The sequence below is a fragment of the Plectrocnemia conspersa genome, unplaced genomic scaffold (assembly GCF_051122295.1).
Source record: "Plectrocnemia conspersa isolate PC_06_02 unplaced genomic scaffold, ASM5112229v1 ptg000012l, whole genome shotgun sequence".
Classification (NCBI taxonomy): Eukaryota; Metazoa; Arthropoda; class Insecta; order Trichoptera; family Polycentropodidae; genus Plectrocnemia; species Plectrocnemia conspersa.
In genome coordinates, this window is record NW_028277176.1 from 24,016,098 (window position 1) to 24,041,297 (window position 25,200).

The 25,200-nt window shown below is 31.3% G+C and overlaps 1 protein-coding gene and 1 non-coding gene across 2 annotated transcripts in view; both read right to left on the reverse strand.

Annotated features, from left to right (window-relative positions):
• The window catches only part of LOC148228674 (RNA/RNP complex-1-interacting phosphatase), a 49,403-nt gene extending 37,770 nt beyond the window's left edge, over positions 1-11,633 (reverse strand). Inside the window, exons 1-2 of the mRNA XM_088199961.1 lie at positions 11,528-11,633; positions 11,180-11,255 (exon numbers count right to left, since the gene is read on the reverse strand). Of these exons, the coding sequence (XP_088056087.1) occupies positions 11,180-11,255; positions 11,528-11,580 (129 nt within the window). The 5' untranslated portion in view covers positions 11,581-11,633. The remainder of the gene's footprint in view (positions 1-11,179; positions 11,256-11,527) is intronic.
• Positions 11,634-12,989: 1,356 nt separating this feature from the next.
• Positions 12,990-13,062, reverse strand: TRNAM-CAU (transfer RNA methionine (anticodon CAU)). Its single transcript has one exon. It is a non-coding gene; the product is annotated as a tRNA-Met (tRNA).
• Between the last annotated feature and the right edge of the window lie 12,138 nt (positions 13,063-25,200).

A 25,200-nucleotide genomic window follows, 5' to 3' on the forward strand; every position in this document is an offset into this window, starting at 1 on the left:
CGACGCAGATATGACAGATTGAAATATGTGCGGTCGGGAGATGTCCGCGAGATATGGTGGCGAGCGTGACACGGCGACGTGTGGTGCGCAGCCATCGTTCATTCCGGAGCTTTTAATTGAATTGTTAAAATTTTATATGGAAGAAGAGCGAGTGTTTGAGTTAAGTTGATGACAAAAATTTAATGGTGATCGATAGTAGCGTGTTAGAATTTAACCTCTGTCAAAATAACAGACATTGGGTAAAGTACTATAACTACATTTTAAAATTAATTAGTAATGCACAGATTAATACACAAAAATGAATATAACGAAAGTGCGAGACTTTATATATATATGTTCCACATATGCAACAAAAACTGTCAACCGCGGTCTTGCAGTTTCTAAGTACACTTTCTCACTAAAACTGACAATCGACCACGAGGTATTTATCAGTTGACAGCAGTATTGACAATGTAAAAATTATGTTATGCATGTTACAAAAAAAGGCCAGGGTAATTTTGAAAAAAAATATTTACATACATATATATTTATTTAACACTGCGTTTTAACTTAAATGCCAAAAGCTTAAGTTAAATTTGAAAGGAAAACTTTCACTTTCATCTTGTACTATCTGGCCGCGTTTTCCAACATGTTTAATATTTTATCTAAATTAACAACGAATTGACTTAAGTCCTATTTTCCATGTTTTCCTTTGAACGCACTTCGAGCGCCTCGGGCTTTAACCTCTCCAACATCCATCTCAACTTTCTTCATATGCGCGACGGCGCCTTTTGATTCGCTCAAATTCACTTTCCTCTCTTTTTATTTCTTTCTTACATACACCTACACGTTTCTTTCTTTCCACATCTCCGACAATGGCGACTATTTTTTCCGAGCTCATTTGTACTGTATACACTCCAAAGCAAAGGATTGACAAATGCACGCGGCTTTTGTACAAAGCGACGATTCTTGGCATGATCTCACGCCCACCTTTACATATAAATTATTGCTAAATATTCAATATCATTGTTATTAATAAATAATAAAAACGTTCCGAGCAGCTGTCCGACGCAACGGGTCGTTTGTCAAATATTTTTTTATCTTCTCCGGTACTAATGCTTTCCCACAACGCCCGTATCCATTCCACGGACGTCAAACGGAAGACGACACCTTGCCGATCCGGAGAGCTTAATGGCTCTAAAGCCCCTGCGGATCTCGAAGCTCTCGATTTCCCGTGGCGCTTGATATGTACGGCTTTTTTGTTGTTGTTGACCTCTTGAACGAAAAAATACCAGGTGCCAAGCGGAGACACTTCCTAATACGACTCGACTTTTTTTAATATCGATTTAATTTTATATGAATTTATGTTATGTGGTGACTAATGGCGTTTTTGTATTGTAGTCGGATTAGATAATATTTTGATAGGGGTCATATTTTTTATGATAAGCGTTTTTTTACAATTAATTTGATGGTCGGTAGCCACCTCTGTTTTAATTTTTAAATAAAATAAAATTTATTTATAAAGATACATCCTTCTCTAGATTAAGAAGTAAATAAAGCTCCCTATAAACGGTTGTCGCTAATAATGGTTACTGACCTATGCATTGGATTATATTCTTAGAGGACTCGTTGTTATCATACATTGCAAAATAAAATATTTTATGTTACATGTATAAAATAATAAAAAATAAATATAAAAGGGAAAACTATAGAACGAATAATATATACATATATAACTTAAATCATCTTTAGTACATTCTAATATTTTTTTTCATCACTTAATTGTTTAAGGGTGTGATTTTACACGGAAATTTATTAGTTAAAATCAAGATTACTATTATAATATATAATTATATTTATGCAAGAAGTCGACTGCAAAGTAATTTAGGTAGCTTGATAACATTTAAAACAATTCAATTCAGTTTTTGGAGGATTAACGTTTTAACAGTATTGAAGACTACTACCATGTGAGTATCAACAACTAGCTAGATAGTAGGTTAAAACAAAATAATAAAATTGAAATGGTATTTAAATTTCTACTGTGAGCAAATTCAGCATAATAATAAATAAGACAATTTATAAGGTACGTTTTCTGACCACTTTGTTGAGTAAAATGTTTAAAGATATCCTCATTAAGCTACAAATTTAACGTGTATTATTTATCAAGGTGGTCAAAAACAATACACAGTATATAAGAAGAAAGAAAAAAGGGGAAGAAGCACAAAATATAAAAAGTATATGATAAGAACTGGACCAGCACCTCATAGTTAAAATATATCGATATGCAATTTTGCGTATAGGCGAGTTGGTTAATGCGGACGTCCTGGCTCCAACGGGCAACAGAAGTGGACGTGATCGTGACCCTTGAAAAACATCTCGGAACGCATTGTCAGCAGCACCCTTTTGTAGTTGGAATAAATGCTTAAAGATATACACATACAAATGATTTTAAAAGAAAGGTACTAGAGTACAAGAACGGATAATAACCGAGTATCTTCATATAAAGGTATATCAAGAACCTTTTCGATCAAGAGTTAATATTTGGTTACTAAGGGATTTCAAATTATATAATCCGACGATTAATGATTTTCTAAATGGAACGTTTCTACCGAGATCGTAAACATATTCTGATGATGAATGAAATCTGAAAAATGACAATATGGAATTTTCCGACCGTAAAAAGCAGCCTATCTCTGTAAGGAATCTAAATCACTCTGTAAAAAGAAAGAGTCCGGAATAGATCGGATGCATCTAAGCAATTCAAAAAACGAATTAATAAACGCCATATTAATGTCATTAATGAATAACGAGAAGAGCAGAGGGCCCAGGTTGGACCTTTGAAGAACTCCCGAAGAGTGAAATATTATTTTAATAAATATTATATTGTCTACGATCGCTTAAATAACTTAGAAAAAATCGAAATTCTATTACAAACTTTGTGAAAAGTATTTAAAGTCAGTAAATACGAGTTTTTTTTGTATTCTTGCATCTAGAGATATCGTCACTGTTCTGGTGAAAGACTTTTGTGGTTAGTAACATAGGAACGAACGGGACGAAAACCACGTTGTTGGTTCAACAAAACTTTCCGAAAGTATCTAAAGATATATATATGAATAATTATTTCGAATAATTTAGCAGGTGCTGAGCAGCGCGTTTAGTGTTAATGAATTTCCAGAACACTTTAGGGTCATTGATAATTTGGTTTTTGAAATTGCGATTGCGACAAGATATCATCAACTCGCTCACTCGTTTTCAATGCATACCTAAAACTACATTATTTAATTAACCACAATCTACAAAATTTCTGAACGATTATTCGCATATATTCCGATCGCTCACGTATTCCTCATCATTCGCATTTATTCCATTTTTATTTACATTTAAGCTCATCATTAGTTCCAGATTTTAAATATTAAATTTCTAACAATAAACGTAGAGAAGCAAAGTAAGGTGACAATATATTTGATAATACAAATTTTCAATAAATAGAAAAATACTACATTTTTTCAATAAATATATGGTATATATTTCATGTGTGGGGCTGATAAATATTATAATTGATGGTTCTGCCATTAAGTAGATCGTTCACCATTATGTAGACGGATTTAAAAACACATTTCCCAATATTTTATACAGTAAAACCGTCGAAAACATAAAATTATAAAATATTTATTTATGTAACATGTTTATGACGGCATTTTCAATCCTGTTCAAGATTATATTATATTGAATTACAAATTACAAATTAACACCGCAGACCACCTACAATGGCAAAGAGCGGACCACATAGGTTGAGAATCCGTGTTATGGATGTTTTTATTTGCATTTTTATTATAATAAAGAAATGATCAATGTAAACAATATGCTCAAAACTAACCGGCGTATTATTCAAAAAAACTAATTTGAATAACGGGAAATCTTGTAAAAAATCCCTTTTAATCCATATTTATAAATTTCCTATTAAAGTCACATATACATATTGGATCATATATCATTATAATAAGCAATAAATAAATGGAATAAAAAGCTTTTTATTAGACAAGATCTGTCAAAGTGACTAGTGGATAACATATCGAATTAAGAATGATTTTTATACAACAACACGCAAGATGTTCGAGGGTGGTTTATTATGATTGTGAAACAGGACATAACAGTATTCCATTAGTGCATCCACACTTCCAGAACAATAGGCCAACAATCAAAGACCAGGTGAAGGCGAAGATTCGAGTGGCCAGACGAGCCGCACGGTGCGGCCACAAAAAATATACAAAAACCCAAACGAAACCTCACCGGTCGAAAACCACTCAATTTATATAAAACACTCGAGCTTCGGGGATAAGATGTTAACAACAAAAAGAATTTTTCGAAACGATTTCACGGAGCGTTTCGACGAATGCCGTCCGTCACCTGGCCCCCGTCACTAAAAGGCGGGAATTGCGGCCTGAAGGATCATCATCATTGATATTAATGGAAGAAGCGGACAGGGCCGTATCGGCATTATATGCTTAGTGAGTTTATTCCGCATATTTAGCTTCCTTTTCTTATGCTTGTTTTCTAAGAAGATTATTTTTCGAAGGTAATTCAAGCTATCAATTTGTGCTTTTCGATGATTAACGGATAAGCAATATTTTTTCAGCATTTTATCATTATTTTATATATCCCCTTTTAATATTGTATTTCGACTCCATAATGAAATAAGAAAAATACAGAACTATACGATTTATTAATGTATATAATCTCTCCAATCTCCAAACATATTTGATAGCTTTGTTATAGCACTTTCACCTTTCATTCAGACTTAAATCCACTGATATCGGACAAAATTGACCTTCGATAATAAAAAAATCCCTTACAGCCTCTCTTTCTGGAAGATAATTTGCCCCGATAAGTACTATGAGCTTTGTTTTCGACCTGTTTGTTCGAGAGTTTATAAAAGTAGGCTCGTAAAAAATAAATTTATAATACACAATTTAAATAAAAGCGTAAATTGCCATTTTATTGATTATATTTCTCACAACTTTTTTATACATATAAAACTTATTATGAGAGAATTTTTTATACCTAATATATAAGACCTAATTTTAATTATCACGATATTACGGATATACGTTCAACATACTTATCATTACTCCGATTGATTGATAAATATTAAAAAATATAATAATGATATTAATTTTTATAAATTTGTTTAAAATATTAACAGGAGTAAGGTTATAAGTATATCGAACTTATATCCGTATCGTGTGCTTTAGAGCTAATAATAGTAAACCCAAACTTGCCATCTCTTTCTCAATTATGAATAATGATGAAATTGATAGCTCTCTAACTGACTGTGTTAACGCAAATATAGTATAGTTAGATGATAAAGGCTCTGAAAATTTCAAGAAATCAGCAAATATCTCGAGAAATAAGAATTCTTATTTCGTCATTTTTTGAATTCTAGATTTGGCAATGCTTTAGAAATATTTTTCTGTACCGAATATCTTTTGCACTTTTTGAAATTTATAAGGTGTGAAGATGTATTATATTTAGGAAGCATCTTTGATGTTCATAAATATTTTCAAAGGGCCTCAATATCAACGAAAAATATTTAACGCGGCCCTGATCGTTGATAAATATTAACGGCAGCCATAAAAGCAGCCGGGCCGAACCGACAAAATAACAATTTTTCGGACAATACATTACATTATACATAATTTATTATAATACACCGCCGACTACGAATCGGCGTTTTATTGAAATTCGGGCGCCCCTTATTAATATTTAAAGAGCGCCTCCTCCCAAATTGGGCGAGATCCGTGAAAATTGATACGGCGCGACACCAGCGCTCCTCAGACTCGCCGATAAATTTCGACGGTTCGTTAGAGGTACCGGTGCGGTGGTACACACTGTATACCTAGTGGCACGGGTACACCCACCGGACTCATAATTGGCCGAATAAACAAGTCCGAATAACGAACGGGGACGCGAACCTCGTCGCCGTTCATTACTGACGATTGTCATTTTGGTACTTTGATTGTTTTTTAATCGAAGGAAAAGGCGGCGGAGGCGCAAAAGGGCCGCCGAATCGATTTATCACCACCCGGGGCTAACGAGGTAACGGTAATGAAAGTGGCGATTTGATTTGGCGATTCCCGCCCCCGCTTAAGAATCGTCGTAGGAACCTTTCATCGGGATGTGAAGGTGCATCTTCACAAGTGGTGGAACTAAGTAGAGCAAGAGGCCGTAACACGGGAGGGAAGTAAATTTTAAAGTGAACTTATTTAACATTTTTACATATAGGGTGACTGCTACGGTTAGAGCAGCGATTAGCAACACTGAGAAGTGGCAGACCTCTCACTTCTCTTTTGGCGACAACGCGGAAATGACGTTAAGTAAGCTCTATTGGCGATAACTAAATAAACATCTACAGCGGCTATAAACCTAATAATAATTTCTTATTGCCATCATTGCATTAGCCAAAATATTATATTGACTTAATTTTTTCGTTATCTTTAACAGTTAAGTAACCAGTAGCGGGCGGTGAAATACTTTTCTTCTCGATCGCTCGCGTATTAAGTAACGAGAATGAGTGAGAGATAAGGGCATGCTGCCTGCATGTTCTGATCTCTCGCTCACTCTTATATATCAGTGGCGGGCGGTGAGAAATTATCTCAACGCCCGCCACTGATATATACATATGCATACATACAAATTCATATACGCATACACACACATACACATATAAGTACAAACACGAAAACAAGATAAAATAACAGACACAAATCATCTCAACAGGTGTGCTTTGTCCCACACGAATTGAACCGAAACCCCATATGTGTACGAGAAATGTAAATATATCTATGCACAGTATTGAGCAGACAAACGGCCTTTGACAGATAAGAGTTGGCAAGTGCTCTAGTTATAGACTTTACAGGCAAGAACAGTGGACGTAACCGAGAACTATAACAACATTCTGGAACCCACATTTGAAGCTGTTCGAGCACCGAAGGATTGTCTACGATGGCTTTAAAGCAATTTTCAGAAGTGTTTAATTATATAAACACTTCTGCGAGTTAACAAAGAAACGTATCCCAGCACTCTCACAATAAAAGCACTGGGAAACAAGAACGGATAATACCCATATTCCTTCAAGTATAAATATCAAAGAAATTTACGGTGTACTTTTTCAACCTTCAATTCATTACATTGACTCATTACGCCTGGAATCCAAATAATAGAGCTAGTTTCTAGTATTCTGCGGACTAGAGCATCATAAAGAGTGCGCAATACTAGAGTATTCCTGAAGTAGTGCGCATTCCTTAAGATAAAACCGAGCATTTTTAAAGCTCTGCTGTGAGTCTCTGCAACGTGCTGGCTAAATTTCCAACGTTCTTCGAAAGTCACACCCAAATACTTATTACGACTGTTCCAGAAGTGAAAGTCGCTTCCGAGGAATCATTTCAATTATAAAAAGTTTTTTAATTATTTGAATATACTAAACAGCGTACTGTAAATCTCGAAAAATTACATATCATTACTTAATAACAATAAAACCAATGTTACGTATTTTTAGCGTTGCAAATATTTTTTCTAAAAAAAAAGTAGTTGGATGCATTATGATACACTCGATTCATTAGTCTATTTAAAATATTATTTTTTATATAATAATGTGTTTTAATTTTTAACCGACAGAACAAACTGTTTTACAGTTTTTACTGTTTAATAATGAAGCAATAGAAATTAATAAGTAGAATAAGCTAAAAAAAAAATGCAAAAGTCAGATGTTTGTTTAACGTTTTAACACCAGTGAAGAAAACTGCTGTGTAGATGTCACAAACAAAATTAAGAATGGAATAATTTTTAGTCTTGTTTAATTAATCTTATGGGCGAATTGAAAAAAGTATTTATAATTGAAATAAATAATGTCGTTTGACGAACCCTGAATTTAATGATTATTTATATTGTTTAAGTTTAAATTAATATTCTCTTAAAAACAGTATTTTTGCAACAAACAACAAAATGATAAGGTATGTTTTGGTTATTATTAATGACAAATTAAAATTGTAAAATTGCAACACAACCACTTCACATTTTCAAAATTCGGATTAGTCTGATTTTAAATTTACATTAGAATTTGAAAATCGTATTACATAATATGTACAATTATATGTATAAGATAAGATTAATATATTAAAATTAAAAATATTTTTAAAGTGACAACGATTATTTTTAAAAAAGGTTGTATTTTCTATTTTGGTAATATTTTTAATACATCACTAATGTAAAAATATAATATAAATATAATAAAATATAATAAATTCTTTATATATAGAGTTCGACTGACATCTCTTGACAATTTTTAAAAGCAGGAATATTGTAGGATGTATAGCTCTTACCCTTAAACAGATGTCGCTAGCTTAAAACAAATATATTTTAACATTTTTCAGCAGATTTTAATATTTCTTACTTTTAAAAATAATAAATATTACCATATACTTATATATTATTTTTTATATATTTTTTCATCAAATGAATAAATTTTCAATTTTAATAGTTATTGTAGGTATTGTAAGAAATAAATACATAAATTTCCAAAAAAATAAGCATTAAAGCTTACCATTGTTCAAATTTAACTATCAATGTTAAAATACATTTATTTTAAATGGATAACTATTATTTTTAAACAAGCATTTCTCATCGATTTCTTAAACTGATTGATATAATACATGTAAAAATTGGTAAACTGAAGGTACATGGTAACTTATTTCGTTCTTAACTATCATTTAAGAATATGTATATTTAATGGCCAAGTTCAAACTATATAAAAGAAACCCCCATCGTGCAATAATTCATCTTCAAAACCAACTCAATACTTTTCAAAAGTGGTTCGATAAGTGGCTAATAACAGCAAATCCCAACAAAAGCGTCGCTGTAATGTTTAATCGCAGAAGAAAACACGCATGTTAATAATAATCTCTCTAAATTAAAAATGTATGATAAAAGCCTCGAATGGCAAAATTCAGCCAAATACTTAGGACTAACTCTGGACTCCAAATTAACATGGAAATCTCATATAAATAACATAACTTCACAGAGTAAAAACAACTCGAGCTCGTCTATATCCATTATTAAACAGAAAGAGAAAAATAAATGTAAAAAACAAACTGCTCCTGTACAAATCGATCATCCGACCAGTTATTTCATATGCGTCCCTGTCTGGGGAGGTATACTTAGTAGTAATTATTCGAAATCACTACAAACGCAACAAAATATTGCACTAAGGATGGCGACAAATGCTCAATTTTTGTCCGAAACTCAAATATACATAAAGATTTAAAAATAGACAATTTACGCGATTACTTCAATAAACTTAAAGTAAATTACCATGACAGAAATAAAAATCATTCTAATCCATTAGTAAAAACCTTAATAAGGTAACATGAATATTTTAAAAAAAAGTGCTAGATAACTTAATAAGAAACAAAAAGGTTTATTTTTTTACCCTAAAAAATAAATAAAAGGGAGATCGAATTAATAGATACCCAGGTGGATGGCTTTGGCCAGGAACTGGAAAAAGAAATATTAGAGACTGTAAAAAGAAATGGACTTTGTGTGTGGGTTGTAAAAGTCATAATTGCGCAGACTGGGCAGCTATTTAAAAATCATACAAAATTAATTAATAGTTCAAAAGTTTCAAAATAAAATACAAATCGTTCATTAACTCAATTTATTCAATCTAATGAAATAATTTACTCTTTTTTAATAATTTAGTAACAAGATATTTTTTTACTTTCTGCGGTAAAATAATTTGAAAAGTGGCAACTTCGAGTTGCTTTGTTGGATTTAGAACCAAAAAAATTATGGATAAATTCATAACCTACTTATGAGCAAAATGTAAAATATTATAAACAGATAAGTGCTATTTGACTTTATATTTAAAATTACTAAATATTTACAACAGATGGACATAGACGAATGAAATTCTAGCATTTGATATGAAAAAAGTATCGTCCCCAGTTCCTGCTATCAACCAATTTGCGTCACGAAACGTAGATTCTCACCTCTCGCATGCAAAGTCTTAATGACGCATAATATCAAAGCAAATACAGTTGGTTGAGAGCGTAAACTAAAATGATGACAGTAAAATAATATTAATACTGTATAATTTATTATTAAACTTAGTTTTAATTAATATAAGTTATTCAAATACTATGTCCAAAAATCATCTGTTTTTAAAAGTTCAATGAATAGAAAAATATATTATAAAATACTATGCATCACATATATTAGCGGTCGCAAGATTCTCTCCGCAATGCACGTGATCATTAATGAAAGACGGGTTTTTAATGAAGCATGGACAAATTTTTTAATCGTATTTAATCTGTCAAAAGAATATTTCCGTAGTAAAAGAATATAACCTGAAGCGACATTATGATAGTGAGCATAATGTCTAAAAAAACTAAATTTGGGTGTCTTGAGGGAGAATCTCCAAAAAGACAAAATCATCAGCTTGAAGTCGTCACTCAAAAATCAGCAGAACACTTTTAAAGTTGTGACCGACACAATCAAATCAGCTGTTCATGCGAGCTACAAAGTAGCTGAGATAATAGTAAAGCATGGTTGCCCATATACCGGCAGTGAACTTAAAAAGAGTGTCTTAGCTATCGTGGAGGATATGCCCGGAACAGAAAAAAGTTTGAAAACGTTAGTCTCTCTGCTAGAACTAGCACCCGTCGCAACGAAGACTTGGGTTCTAGCTTGCGTGTACAACTTAGGGATAAAGCGCAATCTTTTACGTACTTCTCTCTCACGATGAACGAAAGTACGGACATCTCGGATACGGCACAATTTCTTGTATTTGTACGGGGAATAAACGAAAACTTTTCGTTTATGAGGAGCTGTTAAAAATGTGCAGTCTCAAAGGAACTACAACTGGAGGGGATTTATTTAACAACTCCCTTTGCCACAGGGAAATGCGTCACGTATTATATCACTAGTTTGATCGAAGCGACGAATCGATGGTGTACTTGTTACCTTATGGAATGTGTCATAAGGAAATGCATCACGTGTTCACTCATTTAAACAAATCGTTCGTCCAGCTAATTTTTCCTCCCCGGTCCTTAACAAATACGTGTTGATGTATTTTTACAACATATTTGTTATTGCAACTTTGTAGATATGGAAACGATGGAAGTATTATACATATAACATTACTTACATCATTCAATGGGGTTTTGAATGCAATAAAACTTGAATTGGGCACAACAATGCCACATTTGCTGTAATCAAGCCATCTGTAAGATATTAGATAAAAATTAATTTTCTGATATTTACACAAATAAGATAATAAAAAGTGATTTAATTCAATAAAATTAGTTTAAAAAAATAACAACAGTGGAATGTATTTTTTATGAAATAAAATGGAAATGATGAAATAACGAATGACTAATACACAACCTCAAATACAAGTCTTATTTTAATATATGTTAAAAATCTAGGAAATACTTTAGCAATAGTTACTTTTAATACATATCTATGTTTAAATACAGCAATAGAGGATAATTACCCGTCAGGAATTTGCTTAGAATGTCTGGGAGTGCCATAGGAACTATGTGCCATCGTAAACGTCAAGACTGGATAACAACGATAAGTGTTGCCATGATTTAACAACACCACACAAATGTTATATTATGGATTTTTAGGTTTTCGCGAGTATAATTATTTTTGATATCTTGATTTGATTAAATTAAATTTAAAATTTAATATTTAATTTAAAATTAAATCTTATTTTTGAAAAAAAAAGTTGCGAATTATTCGTGATCATGGCCGGAAAATCACGGCCGAAATATAGAATACAAGTAAGCAAAAATCGCGACGAATCCCGAGATTTCAAAAGAAATGTTATATTATTTTTACAAATTAAAAATTCCTCTGTTTTACATAATTAATAGCAAATATTTTTTTATTTGAATAATTATTTTTAAAACATTTACTATACATTTAAATTATTTTATATATCAATATATATAGTATTTTTTTAGTAATTTTTAATCTCTCCTCTTTGTCTACTAACTTTTACGCGTCCATGATATACCGCATTGTCAGAGAATTTTGCAAAAGAGAGAAGGATGAGTATATCGCTTTTTCTTTAACATGGATTCGCTTACACGTGTGCGAGCGAGATGCACAATTGCGTGTGACGGAGCAAAAGCACTAAGGCAAGATGTTTCACGCCCTGACTCGCTTTGGCGCACGCATCAGATGGCGATTCAATCGTGCATCAGTATTTGTTTGCCTGTCGACGGGAGAGTTACTTCAAAGTACAGGATATTCTTGTGCTTCCTAATTATTTTTTGACCTAACAAGTATATTTAATATTTTCACTTTAATTAACTAATTTTAGCTTACACAATATTTATAGCGAAGGCCGAAAGATATAATGATTCCGATGAATCAGATCTCAAATTTGAAGGGATAGAATTTCTTTCGGGTAACGACGACATGATAGAAATGTATGTGACTGTAATGTTTGGTTATAGTTTAATCAGTTCAGTGCGAAATTTGGTTTTAAAAATGTTCTACTTTTTTTTATAAGATATACAACAAAATAAAGGGAACATACCACTAAATGACATTTTTATAACTTCTTACTAAAATTAAGATTTTTTGTAGTAATTGGTAATTTATTATTTTACACGACGAGTATATAACCGCACCAAAATAAGGTTTTGGATTGACAATAGTTATTCCCTTCTTATTATTATTATTTAAATATATGATATGATGACACCTCTTGAATATTTATAATATAATAAACCGTTTTAAAAATAAAATAACAATTTTATCATAGTTTCAAATTTTCATGTATAATAATTATAGCTTTTGTGTATAGATGGCGAATATATTTAATGTAATTAATTATTTTAATATTTATAAAAATGTAAATGGCATAATATTATTTTGAAAGTAAATTATTCGTTTTATTTATTTAAAATTGAAAAAAATATTCGTTTGGAATAAAAAATAAATGCCCCGGGTGAGGATCGAACTCACGACCTTAAGATTATGAGACTTACGCGCTGCCTACTGCGCCACCGAGGCCGGTGCACCACGTGGCAAAATTACTTAATAACCGCAAATTATATTATATAATTACTTAATAGTGGATTATAAATATTTATTCAGTCAGTATTTTAAACTACTTTAGATCAGTACTTTTATTTAAATTGGTAATATTATAATTCAGCATATGCAAAAAATATATTCTAACATCGACCATTTTATATGTATACTGATCGTTTCGCTAAAATAGTACTGCCTATTTTATTATTTAAATAGAAACCATTCATTTATATAAAAGTGACCATTTAATAAATATTTAATATTTGGGAATTTGCGAAAAATCAAATGAAAATTAATTATTTTAGTTTCTACACTATCTACCGTATTCATTTATATATGTATTATATGCGGTTTAATGAATATTAAGGGCGAACGTAACAATAAAGTATTTCAATTATTATTTTACAATAATAATCCATAAAGCTCGAAAAGTATCAATATAAAATGAATATACATGTACATACTGATTAAGGTTCATACAAAAAGAAATACCACTGCACTATCTTAGTATGAAAAAATTACCAACATCCAAAAGAAGAAATAAATAGCAAACTCAACACTTGACATCTCATACTCCAATCCCTTTATAAACATACCTTCACAAATGGTGATTAGACGCAAATATAAGTTCAGTTTGCTTTTAATATTTTTAAACACTAGAACAATTTTGTAGTAGATTATTTCGAAATATAAATTGGTTGAATTCACCCTTAATATTCTCAACGCTCATATGATATAACAAAAAGTAGAGACGTGGAAAACAGATGATTTTTCAGTTCAACAAATTAGTTTTGTAAATTATGATGTGCTTTATATTAATTTATATAATTCGAATTTTGCCCCGCACTAACATCAGAAAGTGAGCACTAAAATTATTTAAAGTTTAATTAAAAAAAATTATATAGATCTTTTATATGTACATATCTATTCATAAATATTACATTGTTCCACTTCTAATTTCAAATAAATAAAGATTCCATTCCAGAAATAATCTTTTGAAATATTATCTGCGCTGGAACGTCGACGTTCGTGAAAATATCTTTCTCTCACCGTTCCCGTAAAAGTTACCAGTCTATTCATCATCGTATGTAAGAAATCATAGTGTTATAGACACGACTTCCCTAGGGATAAGAGGGAATCTAATGAAAATATAGGAACTTTTATAACTCGATTACCAGCTATATGAAGCGGCGCCATGTCGAGAGTACGGAAAGTTTGATCCTTGCAGGTATTTGATCAATTTAGAAGTTCTAGTAGGCTAACGTTAACCGTAATAATTAAGTTACGCCTATATTATATTATAACATTAGTTATATAAATCACCCAGTTAAATTGATCTACCAACGTGATACTGGGAAATAAAATGAGAACTAGAGAACTAAACTGCCACTCTAAAATAATATTCTTTATATATTATACATACATAAACTTAAATGAAAAACACAGTTTAGAGTTATTTAAAATTCAATAATCCAGTTTGTGCAAAATAAACCTGGAATGTTACTTAAGAACGTTAACAATGGCTATTAAGCTATTATAGAATCTCCGGGTTGTTTGAAGTCCCAACAAGCGCTTTCCAATGTATACACGTTTATGTGTTACTAGTGATTCGTACCCCAACATGCAATAATAATGTTTATTTTGCAGTTTCTGTATCATATATATAATTTGTATCATTATTTATTTATAATAAAATATGAATTTTTATATTAAACGGAGATACGATAAACATATATTTTGACTTCCTCGATAGCTTGCCGCTCAATAAAACTGAAAGAATGCAAAGAGAAATGACTTAAACATAATTATATTATAAAGTATTAGGTAAGGATTCCTTTGTCGGTTAAATTAAACAAGTCAATGGTTTCATGTAAATGCTATATAAATAATACAATATTTTATACAAGAGAAAAAATATAAGATAAAAACGTTTGGTTTTGAAGGTAAGGTACATTGGTCGCAATGACCGTAATTATGGGTTTAAATAGCAGATTTAATCATGAGGTCACTGAGGATTGCAGCGTTGGTGAGGTGGTTGACCATGCACCAAGTTCAGTGCATTAGAAAGCTATTTTATAAAATAATTTTAGGCCATCAGCAAAAATTAGAAATTTAAAATTATGATTACGAATACATTGCAAGTTTGTTGGACGGATAGGGACGGGTTTCAATTAAACACAAATTGGGCCGCTGCATTAAAGTTCTATAATATAATTGGTTACAGGTATTGAATGATACGAGAGATCGGCAGACGAAGCACCGCTTGTCGTTGCCTTCTCATCAAGGTCCGCCAAAGATGTAACGTCAGTAATAACAGAGTGCTGCCTAGTTTATTTAGCCATAATAAATAAATTAGCTCCCCACTCTATGAAAGAAGATCGCAATAAATATTACTAGTTATGCTTAGGAATGATGAGGGATGCATTAAATGCAAATGAAAGTTTTTGGATGTTATGTACAGATTGATAGGATATAATTGACAAAGAAAAATAATTTATTTTAAAAATCGGCATGTATTTTCTGCAAAAAATCACAATTATTTAAATCCACGCAGATTTTTTTCATTCATTTTTAGTGGGTCTATAAATTCATGAATTTTAATGCGGCCGAACATCTTCATGGCCTGTTGAATATTAAACCCGGCCCTTGAATTGAGTCGGCTGATTAAAAATTTTACAGTGTCCCCTTTTTCAAGGATGAAATGACCCGGGAAAACTTTTTTCTTCCCCGGTACGTATGCGTGTCAACCGGAAGTTTTCCCCCTGCTCGTAGCGATTGAAGTTTCCTTCGTTCAGTTAAAATTTTAATCTCGCGAGACCGTCGAAGTTTAAGCACTTAAAACTGTGTAAAGACATTTTTACGAAATGTTTTTACGAGGTGCGCTCCTCTCGTTCGCATTTATTTATCCTGGGCGCCTTCATTGTTCAACTCGTAAAAAAATATACAAAGTTTGCAACCCCTGCATATTAAACGCTAATATTTAATGTTATCTTGGTGACTTTTATGAATTTAAATTTAACAAGGACCATATTCAGTTGAACGTTTCAGTCAAAAGAAAAAAAAATGTTTTATTATTCAGTTAAACTTATAGTTGTTAACATATTTAAATATCCTATCATAATGTTAGATTATCTGAATGATAATTTGTAATTGGAATATATTTATTATGACATAATTTGTGTACATATCATATTGTGAAAATAAACTTATTTATTAAAAACTATTTTCACCCGTCTATTAATATAAAAAAATACAAAACCGCATCTACTTATAGACATTATGAAATTACGTTTTTATAGGTGAAAAAATAGCAACTTCATGAAAGTACATAACCATATTTTACGAGCGCGGTAAGAAGATACGTACGAAATCTTTTGAAAAGTTTACGGTTTATGGTTATCCCTTGCGTGATGTCGCATGAAGAAATTTTTACGAGCAAGTCGTATAAAACGTATTATCGTTATAAACAAACCGAATAAATTGATAACGTGAAAATTGCCAATTACGAAAAGTAAATAAAAGTAAAAATAAACCTGAAACCCAATTTCGAAGGTTGAGTGTTTGCATAAAATAATGAATGAATTTATGATAACATTTAATTATAGCTAATAGTCAATATCAAGTACATACACATAATCTTAATCTAATAACTATAATCATATAATTCAAATTCTACATCGTATATACAATTATTTATTTCCACCCTTAAAGTATTTTGTAAATCTGATTATCCCTGATTCCTTATAACACCGTACAATACGATTCTTGAGCATCAATATAAATTTACATGTAAAATGAATATGTTGCATTAGTTTTATTAGAATGGTAAATAGGTTTTTGTAATACTCGATTTCAAATTTGCTTTTCTTTTAATTTATTTATTAGAAACATTAATAACAAAAAACATTAAAAGACATTTCGATTTGAGTGGAGGCAAAATAAAATAATTGTTGTATCCATACAATAAAAATGCTACTTACGTAATGTATAAAAGTTATTTGAATGTTATTTTAAACATTTCCATTTTATTAACCGCACTCTGTTGACTAATGAAAAGTCAAAATAAAACGAATTCGCCCACTTTGTCGAATCGTCGCCAGAAAGCCATCGGTGTCGGAGTTTTCTCCCCCCGATTTGAATTTTTCCACCATTATGAATATGCAAATATGATCGTTTGCAATGTCCGCGCGAAAACAAAGGAAAAGTGCTGCGACGTTAGGTAACGATGTGCCATGCCGTTCCTGGGACGTCCCAGGAGGACCACATGGTACAATATCCTCGTCTATTGCCACATCTCTACATATTTAAATACATTCACCAGTCCGTGAAATGAACGGAAGACGAAGCATATACAGTTCAGATTTTTGCCACTACCATAATATTTCTATCCGTTTCGATGTGGGATAGGTTAAACCACTACATTGCTCCCTATTTGTAAAGGATGCATTTTCTTAGCCTTTGGATACATTTTCATAAATGCATAGGGCAAACAATATGCACGAGTGTGTATTAAAATATTTATCATTATTGTATGAACCCTCGTCGGTCGCACAAAACGGGAGAAACTATCTTCGAGAGCACCTCTTAGCGTACTAGGGGTACACCCATTCTAAAGAAAGTGGATGTCAAATAATAATATTATTTTGCTAAAATTAATTTTATTTATACAATGCAATTTATTAATACTATAATAGTACGTGTCATGCTGTCACTAATTGTCTTATAAAATTATTTTGTAAAACAGATAAACAAAAACACGTAAACAAAAGAAATATATTTAATTATAATTATAAAAATTCAGTTAGTTCGATTGATTTTTGAGCCACCGGTAATGCATTCTGTTGTTTCGACCAATGAAAAATAAGCATTCAAATATAAAACAAGATGGCCGACAGTAACGTGACAACGGTTTTAAATAATTATTATTTATTAGTAAAATTTTGCTATGCGACAATAATTTTCATTAATTCGTCATGTGCGTTGTTCGATTAGACTGAATATAAATAATCGGTTTGCAAATTAACTAGGTGTGTTATAACTATAAAAATTAAATATAAACATAATGTGTTGAGGATTAGAAGAATATATTGATTCAACTATATAAACAATCATAAAACAATATTTGTGTTGAAATCTTCAATTTTGAGTTGCGTCGACGGACTTCTGGTGCCGAAAAGTGAGTTTTTTTCTTTGTTTATATATGTACATATATCAATTCTACGTTATAGCCATAAAAGTCATCTAATTTTTCCATCAATGCTCCTGAAAAATAATTAAAAACAATAAGACCTTTTTCAAAAGTCAAGCATTGAACACATTATTTCTACTAATATAATCCATAAATAAAATTTAAACGACAACCGAATAACAAAATTGCCGGAAGTTACTGTAGAGGATTAAACCCGTAGATTGGCACCTCTTCACCTTCTTCAAAGTTGTCGCAATACGTCATATTTTAATTGTTTGCCGTACGTAAATGTTATTAGATTTTTCATTGCTTCTGAAAATTAGCTGTAAACGATACTATATAGTGGATAAAATGTAACTTTTTGTTTAAGCTAATACGAGATTTTTCATTATTACTACCATGCTAATCATGCCATTGTAATATGTTTTATTACCTTTGCTATGTATACTTTTTATTGACAAATCACAGCTGTTTGTTTTTTAATATTTGATCCTAGAAAGTTATACTAATTTTGTTAGAATAACCGTGATATATTATTTATATAACCAAACACTTACTGGCATACTCATAATTTATAGTTTTAACTATATTGTCTATAATTCCAAGTGCTACATAATTTTGAATCATCTTTAATGAACACTTTGTAAGAAAAATGCTGTGATTACAACATATTTCACTGTTTATTTAATTGCACCGAACTGCGCGCAGCGAGCGCTTGACAGACGACAGAAGAGTTGTCACATGCAAGCAAATTTGAGAGTTAAGGGAAATCCCGGTTTTGGGCGCGCGATTCAAATTGTAAAACACTTGACAACATATGTAAAAAAATCATCAAATTCTAAAAAAAAAAATTTTTAATACAAATATATATTTAGTTTATACGGGATTTTAAATTTAATATAAATAATGTGGATTTGTAGTCGCTTCTCTATACAGAACAAAACTGTACTTAATTTTTGGCAAACGTTGGCAATTTAAAGTTATAGTTTTTAGAGAATTTTTAAAATTTCACTGGAAAAAACATTTCCAAAAAGGGGCAAAGTCTCAAAGTAAGTACTATTCGCGCTGTCATAATGACAGCGCGTGAAGTGCTGTCATTAACAACCAACTACTAAACACATGGTGTTGCATAAGCCCTCTTACTGACGCCCTCGAAAAGAAACTACACAAAATTGTATAGCAGTTTTTTAAATATTTTTTAAATTATAGAGTTTCAATATAAATTTTAAGATTTATTCAAAATATTTTTATCAAACAAAAATTATATGAAAAATTTGGTATATATTATAAATCAGTCATAGTTTTAGGATATCTATACAAGAGATGGTCCTGGCCTCTTTTTTATAGTTGCTAAGGAGTGGTGTCACCATCCGTGCTTTAGAGAGTCGCGATTGCGTCCTTTATTCTATTTCGTCGCGGCCACGACATTAGCGCACAAAAACGCCCCTCCAGCACAAGCTTTACAATTTCTCAACGGGCCTGTCAAACAGTAGCTGAAAAATATATAAGTGGGATAGTGCTCATCTATTTTAGGTGTGCACTCATGATGAACTCATTTATATAATTTAATTTTTTTTAGATTTTATATTATATTAAGGAATTTCAGTATATTTTTTATAATAAATTCTGTAATTATTTGTTATATTTTATTTAATGTCTAACCAATTTACCTCAATATTTTATTATTTCATTTAACTATTACGATAAGTTATTATTATCGTCCTTAGAATTATATTTACATATCCATAATTTTGAATATTCATACAAAACTTTACACACGCGTAGTTGGATTGTACATGTGCCATCCACCCGTTTGTGGGTGGTTACCGTACAGGGTGTGTCGGTGGCAAGTTGCCTTTATCCCCCATGTCTAATGTCCCTCTTGCCCCATAACCTTGCCCCTACACGGCTGTCCTTTCTATTTACTTTTCATAAATACATATATGAATACACATTTACGTGTGAAATATGCACGAAAATTCAGCGAGCGTTGTAGAAGGCATTAGCATGCACGTTAATGACCCCAAGCCCACCCCGTTTATTCTGATTTATATAAATGAATATAGGCAACGTCACAAATGAGCGCCGAAAAATAAGCGTGCGTCAAAAGAGCGCTGCTTTATAAGCGCTGGATCATAAGAGCGCTAACCAAAGTAGCGCTGTAACAAAATAGCGTACGTCAAATGCGCAGACAGTCATAAGAGCGCTTATCAAAAAAGAGCGCGTCATAAGAGCGCAAAAATACTTGGAGAATATCAAGTAATGAATATTTTAGGAAATAGAAATAAAAAATATTATATAAGTAAATTGTAAGAAATTTACAAAGAATAAAAATTTACGAGTTATAGGCGGTAAAAGTAGTATTTTATGTGCCAGAGCGTAATGACTATTACAATGATTATTTAATGAAAATATTATTATTTATTAATTATTACGTACAGACGAAAGTATTGCTCCCCATCCCCATACGTACGATATACATATATTTTTATTAAAATAAAACGCTGATTTTGAATTTATCTTTAGATGTGTTCTGTAATGTTTCATTAAATTGACAAATAATTGTCGACTCGACTTGCAATAAATGCGTACAGTTATAGGGCAGGTATATTAATTATATGCAATAAATAAAATATAATATTCAATTTTCACAGCATCGCGGTTGGTTTTTGAGTTCCATCGGCTTAAGAATTTTAATTGATTCCGGAAGAAACCGGACAAAATATTAGAATATTTTGTCCGGTAAAGCACGAACTTCACAAAAAAATAGTTTAATCGTAATCGCGAAAAATATAGTCTTTAGTAATAAAGATTCACAAATTACTACTTTAAGTTTTAATATCGTAAAAATAATTTTAAACGAGTGCGTATCGTCCGTGTCATTCACCAATGTCATGCACTGGTATGCACCTGGACAGCGGTGAAACTTTTTTGTAAAGGGTTACAATTAAGTATTTAAAAACTCATTTTTTGATAATTATACAATATGATTAAAAGGAATTCGGCAAAATTATTGTTTTAACTTTAATTAGATTTAAATAATATTTTTCATACAAATAAAGTTCAAATCATCGACATTTAGAAGGTCAACAACATCAACAACAAAGGTGACCTTCGTGTCACTCTCGCATTAAAATAAATCGAACGAGAGATAGATATTCTAAAAATAGACAAACAACTTGCGTTAAAATAATTCGAATTAGAGATAAATATTTTAAAAATAAACAAATTGTCAACCTTTTATAATTTTTTTTTAAATCCGAGGTGCACGACATTTTGTGTCTTTAGTTTGGATGCGCTAGAAATATTTAAAAAAAAAACAGTAGCTACGCGTGATCTGTTGCTAACGGGCGCGTTAATTGTTTCGTTAAGTGTTTTCATTGATATTTTTTATAATAATATCCTTTTCGATGTTTTAAATTATAAAGTGATAGTGTAATTTAGTGTATGTGTTAGAATTAAGCAGTGTATAATTAAAATTAGTGTTTATAATAGTGTTTATAGCTATACTTGGGCCTATGCAAGGCCGTTGCAGCGGCGCGGGGTCGGGGTCCATAACCGACGCCGACGCCCCGCGCCCCCGCTACTCGTCCGACAAGGTAATGTCTCTTCTTTCAATTTTCTGTCTTTCGAATATAGTTGGCCCTTTGTGCTCGTAAGTCCAAGCGTTACACTCTTACGTCGACAAAACTTTCAATGCATTTGTTGAAGCTAATTTCGCCATTTTAAATTTATTAATGGTAAAAAAAGTTGTGGTAAACACATTTTAGTAATATTAAATTTTGAACTTATGCAAATAAGTGAATAATGTTGAATTTACGAGTGTAAGTTTATTGTAAAATTTTTCATCGGAACATGGTCGTACACTCGTGGTGTTAAGACCGATACTTGACAGTTGTACGGTGTTAAACTGATTTTTTCCTTCAAAGGGTATCTATATTTTTATGATATGGGATGAAACGGGATTATATGCTCTAATTGTGCATAATTCTTAGTTAATATTGTGTGTCTGTTATGAAATAAAAACGATTAGAAAAAAGAGCGAGATGCAAGCAGAGCTCGCTATCTCGCTCGCACTATTCAAATCAGCGATTGACAACCATCGACATTTTTAGCGGCAACTCAAATAATAATATTATATTACTCTTTTCGAGCTAGTCAATTACTAATCTGTGTTTAATTATTTATAAATACATACAATATTCATTTATTTTTACAAATTATCCATATAATTACGAATGACGATATAATTATGGATGTTTAAGGAAGTGACGATGAATTTGATATTAACCGTGTTATTATTACTGTGACAGTAATAGTAGTATGAATGATATCTAACCACTTAAAATAAGATTAGGCCAATATTTGATGCAAATAATGAATACGAATCTTATTATAATCTTAAATATGATGACAATTAATTGGTATGATGCGACAAGTAAATATTGTTAACCTAATATAATACATCTGCACCAAGAGATCCATTTACTGTCCAGATACCCAGAGACCCGAAGCTATAGAATAATATATCGATTTATAAAAACACTAATCAATTTACTAAAAGAGATTAGCATAATAGCTTATTATTATTTGTAAACTAATAAAAATATTGTTTCTAAAACAAGTTTATATATGGTCCCCTTTTAAAATTGTAAATTCTACAATTTTTTTAATATAATTTTCATTTTCATTTTTAATTGGATTTATTTTATACACTTTCTGGATTGATAATGTATCAAGGGTATTAAGTACGTTAAGACTATTTCTTTAGTCATGCTACGACTATTTCTAGCAATTTTAAATCTTGTACAAGTTTTAAGTTTTAGAATAATCTTTTAATGTAATCATTTTTTATAATCTATTTAATTATTTTTTAAAAACTGTTTAATAAATTCCTAAATATTTTGGTATGTCCAAATATGGTTTTAATTTCAAATATCATTAGGGAATAACAGTATTTTCATATTTCCAAGGTATCGGGTTTTGTAATAATAAATTACATTTTTTGTCCTCCACTGAAATTAATGTATAATTGTCAATTGGAGTTTGGTAAATCTTTTTAAGAGATTTGATCTTTTCATTGAGCAATGTTTCAAAATGTTGTAGTGCTTGTTTTGCAAAATATTTTATTATTCGATTTTAGTGATTATTTTTAATATTTTTCTTAAAAACCACAAGATTTTATGTCTATTTTTATCATCCAAATTATAATGCCTAAAAATACTGAGGCGAATTTTTATTCTTTGTAAATTTATTATTATATTTACTTATATTTTGTATACCTAATTTCTTAAATATTCATTACTTGATTTTCTCCAAGTATTTTTGCGCTCTTATGACGTGATCTCTTTTGTCAAGCGCGCATATAACTGTCTGCGCATTTGACGTACGCTATTTTGTTACAGCGCTACTTTGGTAAACGCTCTTATAACGCAGCGCATATAATGCAGCGCTCATGTGACGGCGCTCATTTGACGCACGCTCTTTTGACCGGCCGCCATGAATATATAATATTATATAATATCTATTATTATATTATATGAGCTTATGTTGTGTATCGTTTATCTGATATGGTGGATGTACATTGTTTGACTTGTACCACGTTGGACGAAGTACATCCACATAGAGATATATAAAATATATGGGAAGGTCTTTAGTCCTGCGGGAAATAAGTCGCCGATATATGTTTTGCAATATTACGGGAATTTCAGGATATATTTTACTTTTACATACTGGCGCTCAGGGCGTGTATGGGACGAGAACCATCTCGCACGATAATTAATATATTATGTTCGTACACACATATGTACATGTACGTGTGTGTGTTATTTTAACTCATACGTAATACATAGTCTTAGTGATTAAAATAAAAATATAGTTAATGATTTATAAAAAAATACAGATTAAATACATGTGTTCTGATTATAGCTATGTTTTTATATACATATATTTAAATTGTTAGATAATAGTGATAATGATAATAAAGATATATATTATAAAATATTTTCAACCCTAAATCAATAATGGCAGTAAAGACAAAATAATCTCATTTAAATTATAGTTTGCTTGATGAGTTTCAACTCAGTCATACTGCAACAATAGCAATTAAAAACATATGTAATGCAATAGACAAGGATCCCATTAAATTTAGAAAGTGTCAAATGAGAATCTAAAAATTTCGTTCCGGGAAGTTTGACATTGAATATCTACGTTGTTAGTGAGGATATTAGGGTTGTTATCAAAGCAGAATTGAGGTAAACGATACAGAAGCTAGTACAAAATCTTAACGTGTCACCTACATCAGTTCACAAACATTTAAAATGTTAGAAATTGTGTCAATTTGCAGAATTTTTGTAAGATTTTTTGTTTATTTATTTAATTTATTAAAAAATAAAACAATAAAATTTATATAGCAAGAGTAAATGAAAATAGTAAACATTTTTATTGTTTTCATTCCACTCGCACGCTTCGGGCTGTCTAAAAGTTTAAAAATTAAACATTGAAACTTTATTACAAATTCAATTGCTAACATAACGCGCTTGTAACGGCGAATTTATTATCCGATAAAGTTTCCTGCGCATAAATACGGGGGCAAAGGTCAGAGTCGCAAGTGGCGAATCAGGTATACGTACAGTGTACTTTCGCATCACTTATTCATCATGTACGGCCGTCGGAAAGTGCGCGCGCGGCAGTAACAATACACGTAAAAATAAACTGGTCCGAAAACAATATTGCCGCGCTTTTACAGCCACCGCTCGTAACTCGTGTTTTCAGTCGTGTTTTACGAGCATTATTTCGACGGAGCGTGCGGCCTACGGGCCAACGGGCCCCAAATCTTACGGGCGCGTTAAAGTGAGCTTTTAGTGGGGGCGTAAAGCTCGCGGAAGCTTTACTGGCGGCCGGAAATTAAAATGTGATGCGCCATAACT